General features: G+C 43.1%; 1 protein-coding gene across 1 annotated transcript in view; it reads left to right on the top strand.

Moving 5' to 3' along the window:
- The window catches only part of CHD6 (chromodomain helicase DNA binding protein 6), a gene marked incomplete at its 3' end in the record, with an annotated part of 225,047 nt that overhangs the window by 150,314 nt on the left and 52,984 nt on the right, over positions 1–21,749 (top strand). Inside the window, exons 17-19 of the mRNA XM_079719317.1 lie at positions 4,923–5,118; positions 19,494–19,658; positions 20,930–21,109. Coding sequence (XP_079575443.1) covers positions 4,923–5,118; positions 19,494–19,658; positions 20,930–21,109 — 541 coding nt within the window. The remainder of the gene's footprint in view (positions 1–4,922; positions 5,119–19,493; positions 19,659–20,929; positions 21,110–21,749) is intronic.

The raw sequence follows: 21,749 nt of genomic DNA, 5'->3' as shown, positions 1-21,749 counted from the left end.
CCCTTAGATAGGTTTTTCTGTTCATTTGTTTTGTTTTTGTATTTTGCCCAGATTTTGTGGTGGTTGTTTACTGGAGGATTGGTGTGTTAAGACCTTGCCCCTCCACACCAGAAGCAAAGCCTCAAAGGTCAGAGGCTTTCCCCAGATGTCTGGTTTTGGCTGCCAGATGGTAGGCACTATCCAGAGATAAGAAGCTCTGGGCATGTGGGCCAGCTTGTTGGCTACCTTATTCTCCATATGTGAACACTGTCCGTCTAGCTGGACCATTTCATCAGGGAACCTCCAGTGTCAGTGCTTTGGGATGTTTTTCTTCCTCTCTCCTGCCCAGAGGGCGGGAACTTGATTGGACTGGGAGCTGACTGTGGGGAAGGGGTGGAGAGAGATAGGGAGGTCTCAATATCTCTGCCTCTCTTCCCTTTTTTAGTATGTTACCTCTGCCTTTAACTGTGTGGTATCTCCTAGAGGAGGTAGAGAGAGGTACAGATCTTTTTTATCCTCTCAGCACTGGGGTGGATGATGGATAGGCTAACAGATACTTCAACAGATATTCAACTAGTTAGTTCCCTTGTTTTTAGACTCTCTGTGTCTTCACTTTTAGGGATACCTGGTGCCACCAATGCCTGATCCCTTTGGATATTCTGCCATATTGAATTAGGTTATTTCTCACCTGGGATTCTGCTTTCTTCAAATCAAATATCACTTGGTTTACTTTCCAAGTCCCAGAATTTTCTCCTGTTCTGTTTGTAGGTTTATTGGGGGGAAGGCATTATTATGCATTTTTTAAAAAATCCCTTTACCTATCATTTTTCTAGACATTTGAGGAGATAAAAGAATTAAATGTGCATGATAACTCATAATCTTTAATTGAACTTCTTCAATTTATTTTATTTTTTATATTTCAGTCTCAGTCCTTCTACAATTTTGGTAGAGGGCATATAATGGGGGTCTAATTTAATTTATTTCCAAATATTTCTGATTATTTGTTTATTAAATAGTCCATCTTTTCCCCCATTCATGTAAGACAGTATGCATAAAATATACTGAGATATTATGTTTGCTGGGTGTGTATGTAACCTTTCTATTCTTTTGATCAATATTTCTGTTCCTTCGCTCATATATTATTACAGATGAGCTTCAGAATTTTTCTTTTTTTATAAATTTATTTATTTATTTTTGGCTGCATTGGATCTTCGTTGCTGTGTGCGGGCTTTCTGTAATTGCGGCAAGCGGGGGCTACTCTTCGTTGTGGTATGCGGGCTTCTCATTGCGGTGGCTTCTCTTGTTGCAGAGCACAGGCTCTAGGCACGCGGGCTTCAGTAGTTGTGGTGCATGGGCTTCAGTAGCTGTGGCTCACGGGCTGTAGGGCGCAGGCTCAGTAGTTGTGGCGCACGGGGTTAGTTGCTCCGTGGCATGTGGGATCTTCCCAGACCAGGGCTCGAACCCATGTCCCCTGCCTTGACAGGCAGATTCTTAACCACTGCGCCACCAGGGAAGTCCCCAGAATTATTATTTTTTAATATATCCCTGACTACTCCAGTCCTCACTACAGAAAAAAAAAATTATATATTTACATATCTGTATTTATCTATGTGTACCTATATCCATTTGTTGGGATTTTGATTGGCTTTTACACACGTAGTAGGGTAGAATTGACATCTTTGCAAAATTGAAGAACATGATATTCACTGCACTTACTCAGGTCTTCTGTATACACTGTTGATTTGGTAAATATTTATAAGGTACCAACCTTGTGCTGAGACCTCTATAGGTGTTAAGGACATGATGACCAAACCGACATGACCCCTATTGCCAACTCCTGCTTATTTCTTATTAAGGTTAATTGTAAGTATTTTATATGTTTATGGCAATCATGAACGGCAGATTTTTTGGGGTTTTTTTTCACTTTTTATGTTCTCCAGCTGGTTATTGCTGGGAGATGAGGTTGTTCATTTCCCTTCAGGCCTTCTGAGGTAAACATTTCCTGTTGTGCCAAAAATGTGTCATTTCCACCCCACCCCACCTCACCCCACCCCGAGTACCCAGAGGTTTTCCAGAGTGCCACCTGCTTCTTGTTGATATTTGACAGTGACTCAGAATTACAGTTTGATCGACCACATCAACTCCTAGGGATTTTGTTCAGAATGCAGTTGACACAGAGGGTTAATTGCTGCACTGATGTTTGGTGCGGAAAATTTAATGATGTCTGATTTCCTCATTCAGATTTACTAGCCCTCAAGATTTTCTTTGTTCTTGAGCCTGGTTGTCATGCCAGCTGTCAGTTCGGTTTTGTTCCCATTTAATTTCGTGCCGTGCTCATGCAAGGGTGAGGGCATGGCCAAAGGATCTGGCTCAGGAGTGAGGGGAGTGAGGAACAATTTAATTGAACTCTCAAATCACTGGATTTTTATTTTAGTTTTGTGTTCTTCGAGAGCAGTCCCTCAAAACTGAGTGATAGAAACGAGAATTAATGTTCCAGTCATTCTGCCCAATTTCTAAAACTGGGTTCTATCATAGACAGCCAAACACTATCCAGTTTTATGGGAATTTTTCTCCCTAGGTGATTGCCGAGCTGTATCATCTCTATTTATTGGTTCTCCTCCTCCTTAGTACGCTGATTCCCCGCCTCACTCAGATCCGCGGGCATCTGGCTCCTCTGATGGTTTAGGGGTGTCTTGTCAAAGAACATTGAGTCCTGTGTGCCTGCAGCACTAATTGTTCACGTGTGTGATGGTTGGGTGGTGGCAGCTATCATTTAATTGAATCTCAACCCTGTCTTCTGACTCCAAATCCTGTGCCTCTTCCACTGCATCACATACGTGGCCAAACGTACGAGTAACTCGGTGCGATTCCTAGGTGCATTGATTCATCACAGTCATTTTGGATATCTATAGTTTCTCTTCTTACCTTCTGATAGAGTTACAGGTTTTCTAAGTTTACCAGAGGCTCTTACTTACCTTTATTTTTCTCTTTTAAGTTTTTGGGGAAATCTTTCTACTGCATAATGTAGGGTACAATATGAAGGCCATACAGCAAACTGGTTAAGAGTGTGGACTTTTGAGTCAAATAGATCTCACTTACCAGCTAGGTGACTAAGCAAGTTATTTTGCTTGTGAGGCTGGTGGTGGTGGTGGTCGTTTTTGTTCTTGATGTTTTCTCAAGTGTAAAATGGGGAACTACCTCACAGGATTATTGCCAGAAGTAAATGTGATGATGCATATAAAGCATGTATCACATATCGCAGTGCCTGGCACAGAGCTTGACACTTAGGAGCTTACTGCTAATATTGTTGCTGTTAATAATGATGATAATTTTATCTAACTGCTTCATAGTTGTATAGAATTCAACATATGACCCTTAGCTTTTAGCTTAGGACAAAACCTTCTTGGTCTGCCTTCATGACAATCCTGTAACCACCACTGCTTTTATTTGCTACTGTAGTCTCATGTATTATTCTTAAGTTTATTGCATTAAAAAAGAAGAAGAAAGGAAAAATCTGCACCTGTGATTCCAGATATGGGTGCACTCTAGCTTTGTAAAAAGAAGACAGTCTTTTTGGACGTGGGTCTTTGCTTTGTACGTGTCCCTTCTGAGCCTGAATTGGTCTGCTTTCTCTACCTTTATTTCCTTGGGTGATTTCTCACGTGGATTTTCCTTTTACTCAAGGAAGTCAGGATTATGTTGCCCAATTTAGTTATCTAAAGCCACTCCCCCCCAGAGTTATCTACCCCTAGAGGATCTATCCTTAGTCTCTTACCAATTGTTTATCTGAATTTTTAGAGATCTGATTTCCCAGATTCTGGGCTGCTGAGAAGGTTTTTGTCAGGATTCCTGGTCTTGACTATCTTGGGGTCTAGGATGTCGTCCTTTTCTCACATGGTTCCTATTACATATACTTTACCAACCAGTTCTTGCTTGTTGGTCAAAATTGGGCCCAGGGTAGCATCCCCATATTAATTTGTCCATTGTCAAGGGGTAAATAAGAAATAAATAAGACTAAGCAGCTATCCAGATTGGTACTATGTTTTAATTCTGTGCTAATTATATGATCTCCATCATAAACAAACCTTCTGTGTTTTCTAATTGGATGGACAGATGCTAATAGGCTCCCGTAGCAGTTTAATTTCCTACTCTTTTTCCTTTTACCTTCACCTCACCATTCTTTCCACCCTTAATTCTTAACTTTCTACACAGGTATATGCCTTCTTAATGATATTCAGCTTTGCTTCCTCACTTTATTTTCCTCTAAAAATTCTCCTGGCTTCTTTCCAACCTGACACAGCTCAGAAACCTTTCCTGTGATTTCTTCCTACTTGGCTTGGCAATGTGCTGCCCAGAAGATCTTGGTTCCAGCTCTAAACCTGGAGGTTTTGCTTTCTACCTCTGAAGCTTTGAGGAACTGTTAGGATAGAAATGACCAACCCAGACATAAAAAGACTGCCTGTCCACCCAGTCTTCTTCCCATTTTCAGTCCATCCAAAAGCAGTTGGAGCCTGATTCGAACTCTGATTCCGTGTTATGAGTTCTACTGAAAGTAGATGGTTGCGGCTTTTATTTGCTTTTCCTGGTCTTATGATTAGAATCAGTGCAAGAAAATTGGGAAACACTTGAGAGTAAGTTTGCCTGGGCAGTGGGGATTGATGTTTTATGTTTACAGGTCCTCTAGTCCTCCGTAGTCTGGCTGGTTTTTTTTGTTTTGATTTGGTTTTCGTTTGTTTTGAGAGAGGGCACATATTGCAGTGCAGTTTTCGGTGTCTGCCCTGCTGCATATGTGGAGGGGGGATTCCTTTTAGACCGCTGACATTAGGTCCATATGTAGAAGTGACGGGTTTAAGGCCATTAGTCAACAGCTTCCTGCGTTGTTTCTTGTTCTCCACTGAAGTCATGATTAACACCTGGGCTTTCGTTCGTTTGGGTCCCCTCAGATACACCTATGAGCGAATTGATGGGCGAGTACGGGGAAACCTGCGCCAGGCAGCCATCGACCGGTTCTGTAAGCCAGACTCAGACCGCTTTGTCTTTCTTCTGTGCACCCGAGCGGGAGGCCTGGGGATCAATCTCACAGCTGCCGATACCTGCATCATATTTGATTCAGACTGGAACCCACAAAATGACTTGCAGGTAACCATTAGGATGATTGCTGTTTGCCTTAGCTGTCCCTGAATCCAAGAACATCATGACACGGCCTGGCTTAGCTGTAGAGAGTGTCTGCCATGCTCCATGCTATCGCTATGGCTTCGGCCAGATGGCAGGCTTAGGGCCTCGGTCAGGGTACAACTGAATAAAAAGCAAATGTCGAGCCTTCCCGCTAATCCAAGTGGTTCTTTCCTTTTACTACAAATCAAATGGTATTTCACAGTGGTAGCCTCCAAATGTAGATTGGAACTACTATTTATTATCAGACATAAAGAAAGGTACGAAGCTTGACTAATTCTCTAACTCTTGACATACGGATTGATTCTGGCATTTTCACTCCCTTTGTTTGTTAGGTGGTCATATGTCGTATACAGCACATGAGATGACCCAGAGGGCTAGGAAAGTTCCCTGGTGTGGCAGGGGTGACTGAGGCTTCCCCAGTAGTTCATTTGCTCTCCAATGAATGCAGCATAGTAGGGTTGGTGTGGGCCCGGTTAAGTGTATTTGCAGATTAAATTTGCTCGTTTTAACCAAACTGAATAATGGTGGCTTGAAAAGATTATGGCAAAGATTGGAGCTAATACATTTTAAAAGCAAGTGTAAACAAGCAAATGACAGAGCTAACACTTCTGGTTTAGAATTCCTCATCAACCCTGTGTGAAAGTAAAAACAATGACATTCTAGCCAGATTGCACAATTAGTCAGTGCAAAAGATTCTAACTTGTCAAGAAGGCTATTTTAGATGACAGTTTTACATCCATTATCATTAACAACAAACTTCATCCTGAGTGTGTATTGGATCTCGGGACATCTGCTGATACTCAGAGTGTGAGTGTGTGGCTCAGAGAGCGGTGGGGATCTCAAAACCTTTTTCGTGATACAGGTGATTGATAAGAGAAGTTTGAAGGCTGCTGTTTCACAAAACTGAGGAGGTGCCCTAGGGGATACTGCCGGGAAGGGATACAGAGGAAAGGAGCTAAGGTGATGGGTATCCGGGCTTCTTCCCTACCTACCATGTCACACAGAGTCATTCTGCTTTGTCTTTTTCATTTAACGAGTTGCAAAATAACATTTTGTTTGAAGAAAACAATCTACTAGTTGAAAAACCAGTGCTCTAAATTATTATATTGGTGACAACTGGGTAAAACGCAGGAAAAAAATCATTGTAAAAGAAATTCTGTGGCACTATGTTCAACATCCAACTTGAAAAATCAGTGGCTATGGCCAGCTCGCCATCAGGGCTTTCTGCTCCTGGTGACGGGATATTTCGGTCAAAGATGAGTTGCTAGATATGACGAATAACCAATTTTTTTTTCAAATAACCAATTTTTAAAGGAGTTAACATAGTCAATGCCAAAGTAATAATAATCAGTAGAAGCTATTTGATCAGGTCACCAGCAAGAACCTAATTAGGATAGTGATGTAGATCAGGGGATGGGAAACTATTGCCAGTGGGCTAGCCGCCTGTTTTTAAAATAGTTTCATTGGAATATAACCACACCCATTTGTATACCTATTATCTCTGGGTGCTTTCATGTTACAGTGGCAGGGTCGAGTATTGCAACAGAGACCTCATAGCCCACAACATCTAAAATATTTACTATTATAGAAGATGTTTGCCAACCCTGAGACAGATGGTTCCTTAAGTAGTAAGTTCTTGACAGCTGTAAAGTTCTGTGCTCCTTTGCAGTGCTCACCTGACTGTGAGGCTTGGAACCTGGGCCAGTGACGGTATGAGAAACGGGTGGCCATTTGGAGGCCATGTTAGCTGGGCACGCCTGAAGGACTTTCAGGAGAAAAACTGAAAGCATAGGGCTGGCATTTAGAGACAGGTCACTGTCAGAGGCAAAGATTTTGGAATCATCGTGCTTCACCTAGTGAAGTCTAGACATTGAAGGTGAAATGCCAAGAAATAGAAAAAGCAAGAACGAGAATGTCCAGGCCTGAAGGAGAAGGTAAAGTCCTCTGAGGTGATTGATTTGTCTGTGTACCAGCCAGATGGGGTGGGTGGCGCTGTCCAGAATTAGGGTCTGGGGGGAAGGGAGCAACTCTGGAATGGCCGTTTTTAATGGCCCCTGCTGGGGGAGTAGCAGGAGATGAATAAAGGAATAGCAGTGAAGTCCAAACTGAAATCGGATAGTGTGAGAGTTCTGTATGCCAAGTCAGTTTCTGAACTTCTTCTAACGCTCAACCTCAGCGGAAAAACAAAGACCATGAACATTCGGGTGACTTAGCTGGGAGTGGAGAACACTTGTAGAAGAACGTAGCAGAAGGTAAATGAGTGATGGTGTCGATGAACAGCCCCAGGTCCACGTTAGAGTTAGAATTCCTCAACTTGTGGTCTTCCAGACTGGCTGCTTTTTTGGTTATTTTTATTTACAGCTTGGTAACCAAGAGGAAACCCTCCTTTATTTTTGAGATGTCTGGTCAGACTAGGTAGGAATGAAAGAATTGGCAAGAATAGAGTAATTTTAGGGCAGGGAATTGGGTCTGTGGTTACTGGGATTGGTGGGCTGTTCCGAGTTGCCCCCAGAGACGGAGCTAGGTTCTCGGCTTGCTTGGCATGGGGAAGAGAGCACGAGAGCTGGAGACTACCCCCCAAATGGTGCTCACTCAGCACACTCTCCCTGGCATTTGCCCTTCACCCACATGCTGTGAATGTGATGTAGAAGACAGAGTCTGGAGAGCAGGGTGCTGAGACCATCATGTGGTTCACAGGACTGCAGCTAAATCAGCTGTGAAAATCAGCGAAATGCATTCCTATCCCTAACGGAGCAGAAAACTCAACCAGGCGGCTCCCTGGTACTGTCCTTGCTAGGAAGTTAGGTCATGTTAACTTGCACACAGTCGTTCACACATATGCACATATTCTGATACTTTTTTGTAAATGAGTGAAAGCTTTCAGTCATCTTTAGTTCTTCATGGTTATTGAAGAACCACAATTCCTACTCTGATACAAGATGATCGTATTTCCTTTGGAAATGGGCTTGGCATAGAACATTTATCTGTGAGTGGATTGAAGCACATGCTACCTGATATAAACATCAGGGCCACGAAAAGAGAGTCCCATTATGAGCATGGTCTTACCCTCTACCCTAGTGGAATTTTAGCATAGCTCCAGAGGTCAAGTTCAGATGGTAGAACATGTAAGTGTTCACTCTGGTCTCAAACAGCCTGGACAGATGTGGTGCAGTCCGTGCTTATCCGGAGTCGGGACAACGTGGGGAAGCAGTGACAGTGCCAGGACACTGCTTCTCGACCCCTAGGCAGACCCCCTCCGAGCCTTGACAGGGAAGCCAACCTGCTTAGGGGGAGGTTGGGCTCAGCCCAGTCCCTGAGGCAGGCCTGCAGACAAGCCAGCTTCCATGGCTGTGGAACAGAGCTGCACTGTCTGAAAACTCAGCTGGAAGCCAGAGAGAACAGTTACCTTTTCTGGTGCTTTTTCGTTATTATTAAAAGTTCATTCATTCAACCTTCTGATCTTTTTGCTGGGGTTTTCTGTGCTTTGGGGATAGAATTAGAGGCTTAGGACTTGCTAGAGAAATATATATGTTTTTAAAACCTAGGTCTTCATAAATCAGATGACATTGGATGTCATCCTGTTTCCTTTGGTCTCGTTAGAGTCTGAGGAGTCCAGTAAATTGTATTTCTCTCCCTTTTGCCTCCAAAAGAACCAGTTAAGAAATAGAGGGCTTCTCTGGTGGCACAGTGGTTGAGAGTCCGCCTGCCGATGCAGGGGACATGAGTTCGTGCCCCGGTCCAGGAAGATCCCACATGCCGCGGAGCGGCTAGGCCCTTGAGCCATGGCCGCTGAGCCTGCGCGTCCGGAGCCTGTGCTCCGCAACGGGAGAGGCCACAACAGTGAGAGGCCTGCGTACCGCAAAAAAAAAAAAAGAAATAGACCCAGGAGTGCAAAGGATCAAAGCATCAGCTTTAATAAATTGTGATGGTGGATTAGATGGTATAGCTTGACCTGTAGCCAGACTTAGACTTCCGAGGACTCCTGCACTTGCGCACCCTCATCCCACAGTTAACCTTGCCCACTGAGAACTGCTGGCAGCCGCCTGCAGAGCAAAGGCTGTCCTGGTAAGCCTGCAGTGACAGAGGGGGGACTCTGCCCTCCGCAGGGGATGGGGGGATGGTGAGTCTATAGGAGCTCGGACCGGATCTCCCGTTTCACTGATGAGATCAGTCACTCCTTTGGAGTAGAGAGGAAGGAGGCGAAAGAGACTGTTGTGTTCCTACCTGGAAGCCGACATTCCCTCCCGGAAATACGAGGACAGAGAACTAGGGCTCCTGCTCTAGTATCTGCTCCATCAGCCCTTCCCAAATCCTTCTGCTCCCCTTTCCAGACAAGTGAAGGCGCAGGGTCCTTAGGTTCCAGGACAGTAGGTTCCAGTAAATCAATTTTTAGGTCCCTTTATTAGGGAGGTCTTATCTAGAGGATCAAGTAAATGCCACATCCTCTCTCAAACCTTGAACATGTCTGTGTTAGCATCAGTGTGTGTGAAAAATCAAACTGTGCCTTCACCCAGGAGGGACAGCTGTGATTCAGTCCTGGTACGTCAGCTGCAGCAGGTTCTGTGTAGGTTTTCTATAGTACCTGTAACCCCTGAGTTCAAAAAATGGCAAAGGGTGCTTACCGTAGCCTGAGAAGGGAAAAGAGCAGTGAAAAACTGGTTTCTTTACTTCTTCTCTTTACCTCTTCTCACTGCTGCCAGCTCTGAGGGCTGAGTGGGCCTGTGGGAAAAGCAAGGTACCATGCCACCCTTGCAGAGGCCACAAGGTGACAGTGGTAGCACTGCCCAGGTCCCGTCCTTCCTGTGGATAAGGTTGTCCCCGAAGGGAGAATTCAGGAAGCCTGGGCGCAGGTGTCCTAGCCGAGAGCACAACCACAGGGTAATGCAGCTCCTGCCTGTGCTGAGGATTCTGGAAGGGAGGAGGGAATCCAGCCTGAGGAGCCAGGGGCCTGACACTCCGCTCCAAGAAAGGAGAGGTGCTGGTTCCCTTTGCCACTTCCTCTGCCGCCATCATATTGCTGGCACCACCTCTTGCTTGGTAGAATGTATGCCTGCACTTGGACGACTAAACTCTGTTGAGTTTACTTTTCTTTGCTAGGAGAAAGTAAGACTTTGTGAGTGCTCCATTACATGGTCCAGGCGTTCAGTGAATGTTTGTTATGTTTGTTGAACACTGGAATGTTCCGGGCACCGTTTAAAGTGTTGGAGACACAGCAGTGACCGAGACCCATGGTGTGTGTTCTCATGGAGCTTTCATTTTAGTGGAGCAGGCAGGCAAAAAACAAGGAAAAATAAGTAAGATAGTCCCAGATAGCGATACTTATTTCAAAGAAACGAAACAGGTTGAGAATAATGGGGATTGGACGCCCTGCTGTAGAGGGTGGTGTAGGATGGCTTCTTCAAAAAGGTGACATCTGAGCAGAGACCTAAATGATGGGGGCGGGGATCTTAAGTTATAAAATCAGTAGGAAGAATGTTCCAGACAGAGGGAACAAGAAGTGTGACGACTTAGAGTGGGGTGAGCGTCGGTGGTGCACCTGAGGCAGGTGGGACAGGTGCTTACAGTACAGCGTCAGTCCCAAATAAAGTGAGTCAGGTTTCTTTTAAGTGCCCTCCTGCCTCTCTTTTCAGTGTCCTCTCTTTCTCACTCCCTGCTCCTTTCTTCTGCTGCCCAAAAGCTCCCTCTTCCCATGCTGTTAACTTGCCTCTCCTTCCTTCCTATTCTCAGCCAGGTCTTGACTGACTTATGACACATTTATTGAGCCCTACACACCAGGCCAGGCCGTGGGGAAAGAAAAGTGCTCAGGGCTTTTGAACCACGCAGTGGAAATAACAGTGCAATGAGCAGGTATCTGCGTTCTTTCCCAGAGATGTTTACATTGTCAGAGGGTTTGATACCTTTCCCCAAAGGATAAATCTGGAGCTGGAAACTTCAGATTCCAAAGTAGGCCTGCAAAGGAGATAGTTGAGGGAGGGCAGCTTCCCAGTCAGTGCCCGCGGATCCATACTGCACTGAGAGCCCCGATTCCTCTTCTGATGAGTAGGTGGCCTGCGGATACAGACTTTCTGCATGCCAGGAGAAATGTAAAATTGCTGGACATGAAGTAAAATACTCATGTGTAGAAAATGAACTGGGGAAGTGTCCCAGCATGCTAGACGTGGCTGGGTTCTTGTGGGACTATAGGTGATTGTTTTAACCTCTCTGATGATGTAGATTTTCATTCAGGTACAAATAGTATTTCAAAGTATTAAAGAAAATGTACCTTTAAAATGTAATAGAACTAATAATTTGGAAGAGTAATATAAGGGTCAGTAGAGGAATCAACATTATGTGTGGTTCTTTGTACCAGCTATTTAATTTTCACGTGATTGTAAAGACGTGGTGTAAGGTTCTGGACTTGCACCTGACAACAGTGAATTGAGGGCTGGAATCAGTTGGAAATCTGTCACTGTTTGGAGACTCCGCCTTTCTACCCATCACAGTCATTGGGATCTGTATCTGTTTAAAATTTTTCTGAACCTGACTACTTGTTTCTTGTAGGCTTTTGTTCACCTCAAATGTGTTAAAAAGTACAGAAAAAACTAGGTGCCTACAAATCATTCAGGAGAGCATTGGAGCTCTGTAATTTCCCCTGGGATGGAGGGCCGTGGGGGCAAGGGGTAGCACCACTGCCTCCTACTGGTGGTCTAGCTCCAAAGGTTCTATGTTTATACCTTTGCTGGTGTTTTTTTTTTTTTTTTTTTTTTTTTTTGCGGTACGCGGGGCTCTCACTGTTGTGGCCTCTCCCGTTGCGGAGCACAGGCTCCGGACGCGCAGGCCCAGCGGCCATGGCCCACAGGCCCAGCTGCTCCGCGGCACGTGGTATCCTCCCGGACAGGGGCACGAACCCGTGTCCCCTGCATCAGCAGGCGGACCCCCAACCACTGCGCCACCAGGGAAGCCCTGATGGTGTGTTTTGTTTGCACTTCACCTCAGTTGTTGACAGTTCTCAGTGTTTCTCTCTACCACATTTGTGTGTGTGTGAGTTCTGAAAAGGAAAATAAGGAATATATGAGATTTGACTGTAAAATGGCAAGTCTCTTAAATGCGGCAGGACTCATCCTGTTATCCTTTAGGTAAGTCGTCTTGGTAGAGAATGTGTTTATCTCCTGGTACCATCTAGCTGCTCGTGACAGTGCCCCCTGCCCACCCCCAGCCCCAGCAGAGGTTTGTTTTCCAGACATGGGTATCCCAGGACTAGTGAGGTGGCTTCATGGTGACATGAGAGTCCCAGGTCCCTTCTGTCTCTCTGCTCCACCATCCCCAGTGAGTGTGGTTCACACGCTCTTGGTTCCAAGATGGATACTTCAAACCCCAGGTAGGAAAAATAAGGAAGGAAGGAAGGTGTGACACTTTTTTCAAGAGAGCAGAACTTTTCCAGATATCCCTGATAGACTGCTGTTACATCTCATTGTCCAGAACTGTGTTACCTTGCCCGCCCTGGGAGGCTGGAAATGGTTTCAGTTGAATACATCGCTGCCCTTGTATAAGAGTCAGGGTTCTGGTATTGAGGACAAATGGGGATATGGATTCCAAGAAGGTAATAAATTAGTGATGTCTGTAGCTCTCCTCTATTAGACCTTTGCTCAGAATATTTCTTAAACTCCCTCTTGTAATTTGCCCTCAACACCAGGTAAGCCAAAACAAAGAAAATCAGTGTCAGTACTTAATGAGCACATATTATTACTGCCTTATAGTTTCCACAAACCATATTATTTACCTTGATCACTTCCTTTATTTACCAGAGCTATCCATCAGATTTTCTCCAAATAATGAAGATTTACAATCACTAAAGATAGTAAAAGAAGGTGTAGCAACTAGTTGTAATAGCCAAAAACAAAAGAACTTAGTTGTCCATCAGTAGGAGACTTGTTGCCTAAAACAGTATGTTCAGCTTTGATAAAAGAATGAGGAATATCTCTACATACCGCTATGGAGTCATCTCCTGAATATATTGTTGGGTGAAAAAAAGTAAGGTGGAAAAAGTATGTATAGTATGCTAGCATTTATCTAAAAAGGCTGTCTGTCTGTCTGTCTGTCATGTCTCCCCGCCATGGAAAGATAAACAAAGACCTTCGTTTTAAATAGTTACCTCTTGCGGGGAGGCGGTGAGGGAACAGGGACGTGACGAATAGAAGCTAGTTTTTCTGAATATGCCTTTTTGTATATTTGACTTTGGAACCATCCTAAGTATTTTATAGCGTTATAAAACAAAAGCTTTAAAAACTTTTTATTCTGAAATCATTTTAAACTTTAAAAAAGGTGCAAAATAGTGCAGAGTTCTAGGATCCTTTGCCCTGCTTCCCTTAATGTTAACATTCTGTGTAACCATAGTGTAATTATCGAAACCAGGAAATTTACATCAATACAGTGCTCTGATCTACAGACCCTGTTCAAATTCCTTCATTTTTTCTACCGGTGTTCTTTTTTCTGGTCTGGGATCCAATTCAGGATTTCACATCTCCTTTAGAAGTTACAACTCCTTAGCCGCCTCCAGTCTGTGACATCTCCTGTCTTTCCTTAGCTTTCGTGACCTTGACACTTCGGAAGGATACTGACCAGCTGTTTTGTAGAATTGTTTCTCACTTTGTGTTTGCCTGATGTTTCTCTCATGATCAGATTTGAGGTTATGTATTTTTGGCAAGAATATCATAGAAGTGATGTTATATCCTCAGGGGGTACATGATGTCGATATGTCTTATTACTTGTGATGTTAACCTTGATTACTTGGTTGAGGTGGTGTCTGCCAGGTCTCTCCACTGTAAAGTTACTATTTTTACCTTGAAACTTAGTATGTTGGGAGGAGATATTTTGAGATGCTATAAATATCCTGTTTCTTATCATACTTTTGCCCATTAATTTTAGCATTCATCAGTGGTTCTTGCCTTCAGTAATTATTACGATGGTGTTTGGCAAATGGTAGTTTTCTATTTCAGTCATTCCTTCTACAGTAGGAATTGGAATCCTACTGTAAAGGACAGCTGTCCTTTGTCCCCCATTTATTTATGTATTTGTATTTGTATGGATTCCTGGATATCTATTTTATGTAATAGGTTATAACCCACTACTCGCATTGTTTATTTTGCCGTTCAGATTTGGTCATTAGGAGGCCCTTCAGGTTGGCTCCTCTGTCCTTTAGACATGCTCCTGTCAGTTTGTGAGCACTTCTTATTTTCTGGCACCACAAGACACTCAGGTTCATGTTACATTTTTCCTGCCATATCCATGGAACTGACTATACCTCCAAGGCTCCCTGGTTCCTTTTAGTTGAGAATGGCATTTAGAAACCAAGGCCTGGCTACTAGGTGTGCCCATTGCCACTGGAGTGTTACTGGTTCTAGACTCTGAGCAGACAGAGCTAGGAAATATAGATGTGTGTGTACTGACCCAAGCACTGGTACCACAACTCTGTATTTATTCCCTTGCGTTCTGACACAACCACTGGTACCACACCTCTGTATTTATTCCCTATCTATCCATCTGTAGTGAGATTTCTGATTCCAGTCCAACATCACAGGATTCCTTCTAGCCTTCTGCACTCTTCCGAATTTGTAACTCCTTTCTCTGGCTGTGAGAAGCCTGGTCTCATTGTCATAACACAGTACATTTACTCATTTGTTCAGTCTTAGTATACGCATAAAGTAGTTTCAGAATTACTAACCCATATTCTACGAAAAATAAATTTACCTGTGTATAGTATTGGACTAAAGTGTTTTTTAGGTCTTAAAGTATATAATCAAAATACCAATTTCCAAAGTTACTTGGTTTAGTTTTTTTCTTTCCCACCCCCTTCATTGTGGTTAAATTAATGTGGGAAAAATCAATCCCTAAAATTCAAAAGTGAAATGAAACAGTTGAACCTAGCTCTATATGATGTGGACAGCATAACCCCAAGAGTTATGCGCAAATGTTTGTATTTCATTTTTCAGTATCTTCATTGTGATATAATTTCAGTTTGCAACTCCAATATACCCTTTATCCAGATTTCACCAACTGCTAACATTTTGCCTCATTTACTTTATCATTTCTGCCCTAACTCTCTCCTGTCTCTCTGAGTACATACAGAGACCTACACACATGTGTGTGCACACACACACACGCCACTTTTTTTCTGAACCATCTGAGAGTAAGTTGTCCCCTGAGTGCTTTAGTGTGTATTTGCTAAGTGCAAGGACATTCCCTTATATAACCAGGGTTCAGTTCTCAAAATAAATAAGAATAGTATCTCTAATCCATAGTCCGTATTCAAATTTTATCATTTCTTTCAACATTCTTTATATTATTCTTTATGTTATTACCCCAGGATCCAAACTAGGATCACCCACTTCGTTTAGTTCTCATGTCTCCTTTAATGGGTCCGTGCCTTGATCTTTCTTTTCCTTTCACGATCTTGATGTCTTTCAAGGGTACAGTCTAGATGTTTCATAGATAGGCCCTTATTTTGTGTCTGTATTTCCTCAGGATTGAGTTCAGGTTTAGTGATACCTCGAAGTGATATGTCCTTCTCAGTGTGTCATGTCGAGAGGAACATGATGTCCATTTGTTGATAAAAAGTACTTTGAGCTTAGTTAGTGGCGTCTGCTGGATTTCTCTATGAAGTTGCTATTTTTCCCTTTGAAATTACTAAGTAGCTTTGGAGAGATGCTTTGAGACTATGTAAATATCCTGTTCCTCATCAGAGTTTCACAAACTGGTTTTAGTTTCCTTTGATTATTTTTGCCTGGATCAGTCATCACTGTTATGGTTGCATAAGTGGTGATTTTCTAACAGTCATTCTACATTTTTTAGTTACTTTCTACTCTGAGGAGGCGTTTTCCCTTTTCTCCCATTAGTTTATTTATGTCAGTATGTACTCATGGGTTCTTCTTTTATTCAGTGGGTTATATTCCATACGATATGTATTTTGATGTTCAGATAGTCCTGGACCTAAGCAGCAAAAGCCTCTTAGGTTTCAGGTGTTACTTTGATGCGTCTCCATCATTCTTTGAGTACTTCCTTACATTCCAGCACAGTGATATGTTTCAGACTCATCCTATACTTTGACTACCCTGGCCCTGGAATTAATCATTTCTCTAACATGCCTTGTTCTCTCTTGTTATGGAGAATGGAGTTTAGAAACCAAGATCTGAGGGTTCGTTACGTTCTTTGCTACTGGGATGCCATTTCTTCTAGGCCCTCTCAGTGGACACAGCTAGACTACATACATACACACACAGGGAATAAATATACATATATACATAACATGCATTCATATGTATATGTGTGTATATACATGCATGTGTCTACATAAACAGATGCACACACATTCATGTCTTTGTGTGGTTTTATACACACATGTGCACTTCTAACCATGAGTTAATACTGATACCTCCAAATCCATTCTAACGCCACAGAGTTGTTCTAGTTTTTCTTCTTGCCATATTTGTAACTTCCTTCTTCAGCAGTGAAAACCCTGGCTCCTGTTACCCTCAGTATATTTACGCATTTGCTCAATCCTAGATTACACAGAAAGTGTGCTAGAATTGCTGATCCTGCCACTGTGAAAAAGAAACTTATCTGCCAGTGTGTATTTATTTTTTTAATAAATTTATTTATTTTTGGCTGCGTTGGGTCTTAGTTGCTGCGCGCGGGCTTTCTCTAGTTGTGGCGAGCGGGGGCTTCTCTTCATTGCGGTGCACGGGCTCTAAGCACGCGGGCTTCAGTAGTTATGGCTCACAGGCTCTAGAGTGCAGGCTCAGTAGTTGTGGTGCACGGGCTTAGTTGCTCTGCAGCATGTGGGATCTTCCTGGACCAGGGGTCGAACCTGTGTCTCCTGCATTGGCAGGCAGATCCTTATCCACTGTGCCACCAGGGAAGCCCCAGTGTGTATTTAAACACGAGTTTGTACATTCTTGGTGGGATATATCCCAGGGTGGGAGGGCAGTAAACCTTACATGGTTTTCAGTAATTATGTTTCGGTGGTGATCATAATGATGCTGTTTTTCTGATATTTTATGTATTTGCGGGATGAATCAGATGAGTAATGATATTGGCATGGTTAAGGACTGAGCTTTTCAACATGGTTAAAAAGCGATACAGATGTATAGTTAATGAGTATAGTTAATGAAGTTAAAATCCTGTAGTCCCAAATTTGAATTAAAATATCAGTATGATTTCATGATGTAATTTGTCTTATGTGTGCCCATGATCGTATACACTACACACACACAAACGCTTCTGCTTTTACCCACTGAGTAGGCCCAGGAACAATGACCAACCTAGTGGCAGGGAGCATCCCTAGAGCATCCAGACTCTTGTCTTTACTGCCACTTCCCACTGAAAGAAGCTCTTGGACTCCTTGAAAAAATGGCTGAATCCAGGTCTGGGGAGGAAATATACAATGGGAGCATGGAACATGTTGTCATACCAGAAAACAAGGGAGCTGTTAGAGACTGCTGGTCTTTGATATAACATACAAACATAAATACAGACATATCCATATCTTTTTCTTTACCTATGTGTATATTCACACACACACACACGCGCGCGCGCACGCACACACACACACACACACACACACCCCTAACTGTGAGTTCATACTGACATCTCCAAATATAATACCAGAATTTTTCATAGTTTTCCTCCTTTCCATATTTGACTGAATCATGTCAAAAGAACGCAGGAGCCAACTTGAGGAGTTTTCCATAGGCCATATTTGAACAACATTAAGAAACAGGGACTTCCCTGATGGTGCAGTGGTTAAGAATCCGCCTGCCAATGCAGGAGACATGGGTTTGAGCCCTGGTCTGGGAAGATACCACATGCCGCAGAGCAACTAAACCCGTGCACCACAGCTACTGAGCCTCTGCTCTAGAGCCCGAGAGCCACAACTACTGAGCCTGCATGCCACAACTACTGAAGCCTGTGTGCGTAGAGCCCGTGCTCTGCAACAAAGAGAAGCCACCACAATGAGAAGCCTGCACACTGCAATGAAGAGTAGTCCCGCTCGCCACAACTGGAGAAAGCCTGCGCACAGCAACTAAGACCCAACACAGCCATAAATAAATAAACAAATAAATAAATAAAATTTATTTTTAAAAAAACAGCAATGCAGTGAAAAATAGCACAGATATTACTTAAATGCATACTTGCATTGTATTCCTTAAGGAACTAATTATAAAAATCTTCATTAGTCACTTTTGGAGGGTGTTCATTTGGAAACTGATTAAATAAAGAGAAAGAATCAGACATTTAGCTTGTCTCTCCTATATGAACTGTACATCAGGGTAACCAAAAAATTGATGAGGGTAATTGTAACCGCTAATGAAATCATGGATCTAGGCAATGATTATCAATTCAAAAGAAAGACAACCAGACATCATGTACCTTTTGATGGAAATTTATACACCAACTATGGATTACACTTGCCAAAGGTAAAATCTTAACCTGATCAAGTCTCAAGGTATAACTCCAGTTTAGAGGAAATAAAGGGAACGGAGGAATCCATTCAGTGACACAGCCAAAGTGCAGGTGGCAAAATATAGACTGTGAGAAACTGTAGGACAGATACCTGGTCTCTTCAACAAATAAATGGCATTTGGAAAAAAGGAGAGATCAAAGACAGAGATCAACCAATTACAATGCATGGACTTTATTTGGATCCTGATCCAAACAATCAAACTTAAAGAAATATATATGAGATAAGCAGGGAAATTGGAACTAACTAGATAGTTAGTACTTAGTATTAATTTTTTGAAGTATAGCGATGGTAATACGTTTTACAAGAGTCCTTATGTTTAGAAATACATATTGGAATATGTGAGGATGAATCAATATGATGCCAAGGGTTTGCTTCATAGTAATCTTGGAGGGTAGAGGCATAGCAGAGATGAAGCAAGAGTGACCATAAGAGTCCTTATACTTTTCTCTACTTTTGTCTATGAAAATTTCTGTATTAAAATGAGAAAACTTAAAAAGTGCTGCTGCTTGCTCTGGGTGAGACATTTCCCCAGAGAGCGAGACAGCATCCTGGGAACGAGTGCCTGCACTCAGACCACAGGCTAGGGAGGGTAGGAAGCCAGGTCCTTCTCATCACTTTGTCCCAGCATACAGCAGTCACTCAGTAAATAACGGGCCATGAAATGAGTGCTCTTGAAGGGGTGGCTGGCATTTGGGTGAATTCTATTCCAGAATCAGTCCCATGACTCGTAACTGTGAGAGCCAGCCACTCACCCCACGTGGAATATAAGCATTTCCCCATTCCTTGGGCTGCTTCCGTTCTGTCTGGTGACACGATGTGTGTGACCCTCCTTCCTTCCCAGGCTCAGGCCCGATGTCACCGGATAGGCCAGAGTAAAGCCGTGAAGGTGTATCGCCTCATTACACGGAACTCCTACGAGCGGGAAATGTTTGACAAGGCCAGCCTGAAGCTGGGTCTGGACAAGGCTGTCCTTCAGGACATCAACCGAAAGGGCAGCACGAATGGAGTGAGTATGCCAGTACCTGCTTTCGAGCCTAGAGAAGAATTTATCATGCAGCCCAGGGCCTCTCTGAATTCTTCATTCCTACAGCTGTTTTAAGATTCCCTTTCACTAAATTGAGTCAGGCCGTACATCTTTAATGGGTAATTCCCTGCAATAGAGGGTAATTCAGGTTCAGGTCTCTGCATTTTATAGATGAGTAAAGGGATCTGTAGGAGCAGTTGGGTGGTAGGATTGCCCAACATGCAGTAACATTTCAGTAAATAGAGTTTTACACATTGCCTGTTGGACATCAGTAGATCTTAACACTTAACTCTAAATTATCACCATGCTTTTTATTCTCATACTACAGACTTTGAGCTCCCTGAAGGTGAGCTATTTTATCTTACCCAGCACCCCTAACAGTACTTGGCATGTTAAAGACGTTCAATGCATGATGATCAGTGAAAAAATGAATGAATGAATTATCAGCTTGAAATGTGGCAGTTAATACAATCTTCTTTTCCCCCTCTAGAGGGGATAAAAATTGCTGCTAAGATTCTTGAATTGTATTAAAGTCTAGGCAAACAAAGCAGAATATCTCCTTAATCTCTGGCCCTTCTGAGTTGTCTTTAGTCCAGATGTTCTACATCCTCTTAGCTATGCATATGTTGCTAAGTTTAATACTTCAAGTTACCAGTGCTGGGAGTCATGGAATTCCCTCCTGTGATTGATATAAAGAGAACCAGATTCTTAATTAGAACCAGGAAAGGGTGTTTTGAACTCCCATTTCCTGTTTTCAACAAGCAGTTGAGAAGATAACACTTGGCATGGGATCCTTTCTTTAGTTAAGAAATGACATCATTTCCAATACTGTTGTATTTATTTAATAATGAATAACTCATTATTCTTTAGCTCATTTGGTACATCTGGAGGTTTTTAAAGATACAGACTCAAACTAAAACATAAAATAAACATTCAATATATTCTCTTCAGTGGTGCATAGTTTTAATGGTTTGTGACACTTGATAATAACCAGGATCCTGAGGAATGTTAGGGCCACTGGGTCGTGTGCTGGGTTTTATTCCAGAGCTCCCTGGAGGATTGTCTGCCTGCCCTCCCCATCATTCTCTTGAGTGTCTTTATCTGGGTTTTCATTTTCTAAATCTTGTGTCTTTATTCTTCTGACATGTGCAATTAGTGGAGGAACTGGGTACTGAATCATGAAGGTCAGATTAGAGGCTCTTTTTCTCCTGTGCATTTCCCACTTTGTGAGTAGCCTTTGGTGACCTGTCCAGGTACAGCAGCTTTCAAAAATGGAGGTAGAGGACTTGCTCCGGAAAGGTGCTTATGGTGCCTTAATGGATGAGGAAGACGAAGGCTCCAAGTTCTGTGAAGAAGACATAGACCAGATTCTGCAGAGGAGAACCCACACTATCACCATCCAGTCTGAAGGGAAAGGATCCACTTTTGCCAAGGTATAAGGCCTTCTCCGCAGAGTCCACGTGGGGCGGCAGTGGAAAGAAAAGTCTTTATTCTTTGACCCTCATTAGCCAGGCTGCTGTTTGTCTAAATGCAAACCGTTGAAATGGTCTGGCTACACAACTATTCTGTGTGCCACCCTGATAGATGCAGGTTCTTAGAGAGGCTTTGAATAATGGGTCACAAGCTAGAAAAGAAATCACCACTCTGAATCCTTGGAGCTGATCTTCCGTGGGCAGGATAGACACTTGGGTTTGCAGTTTGCCTTCTTCACTATTCACGGAGACTGCTCCAAAACCCTCGAATGGTCATCCCGAGTCCCTTGGAGAGCACTCCTTGATCAGTGTCAGGGAGTTGAAATTCCAGTGAACACGTATTTTGTTCATTTCGTGAGACAAGAGATTTTATTCAAGATTCCCAGCTTCTAGTCTAGATGCCTTTTTCCTCTGCCCGTCAGGTCGCTGGATTTAGAATTCAACTAACCAGACCACTTATCAGATCACTCTCAGGTTCTCTCGCCACAGGTTCTGTGAGCTTCATGACCTGTGTGATTAAATCACCTGTTTGGTGGCTTACGGGGGAAGGGCTTTTTCGGGGACATTTTGTGCTTTAGAGGCATAGCTCATCTCTGTACAC

This window comes from Hyperoodon ampullatus, assembly GCF_949752795.1.
Source record: "Hyperoodon ampullatus genome assembly, chromosome: 14".
Classification (NCBI taxonomy): Eukaryota; Metazoa; Chordata; class Mammalia; order Artiodactyla; family Ziphiidae; genus Hyperoodon; species Hyperoodon ampullatus.
Note: the sequence above shows the minus strand (reverse complement) of the source record. Positions and strands in the feature narration are given on the sequence as shown.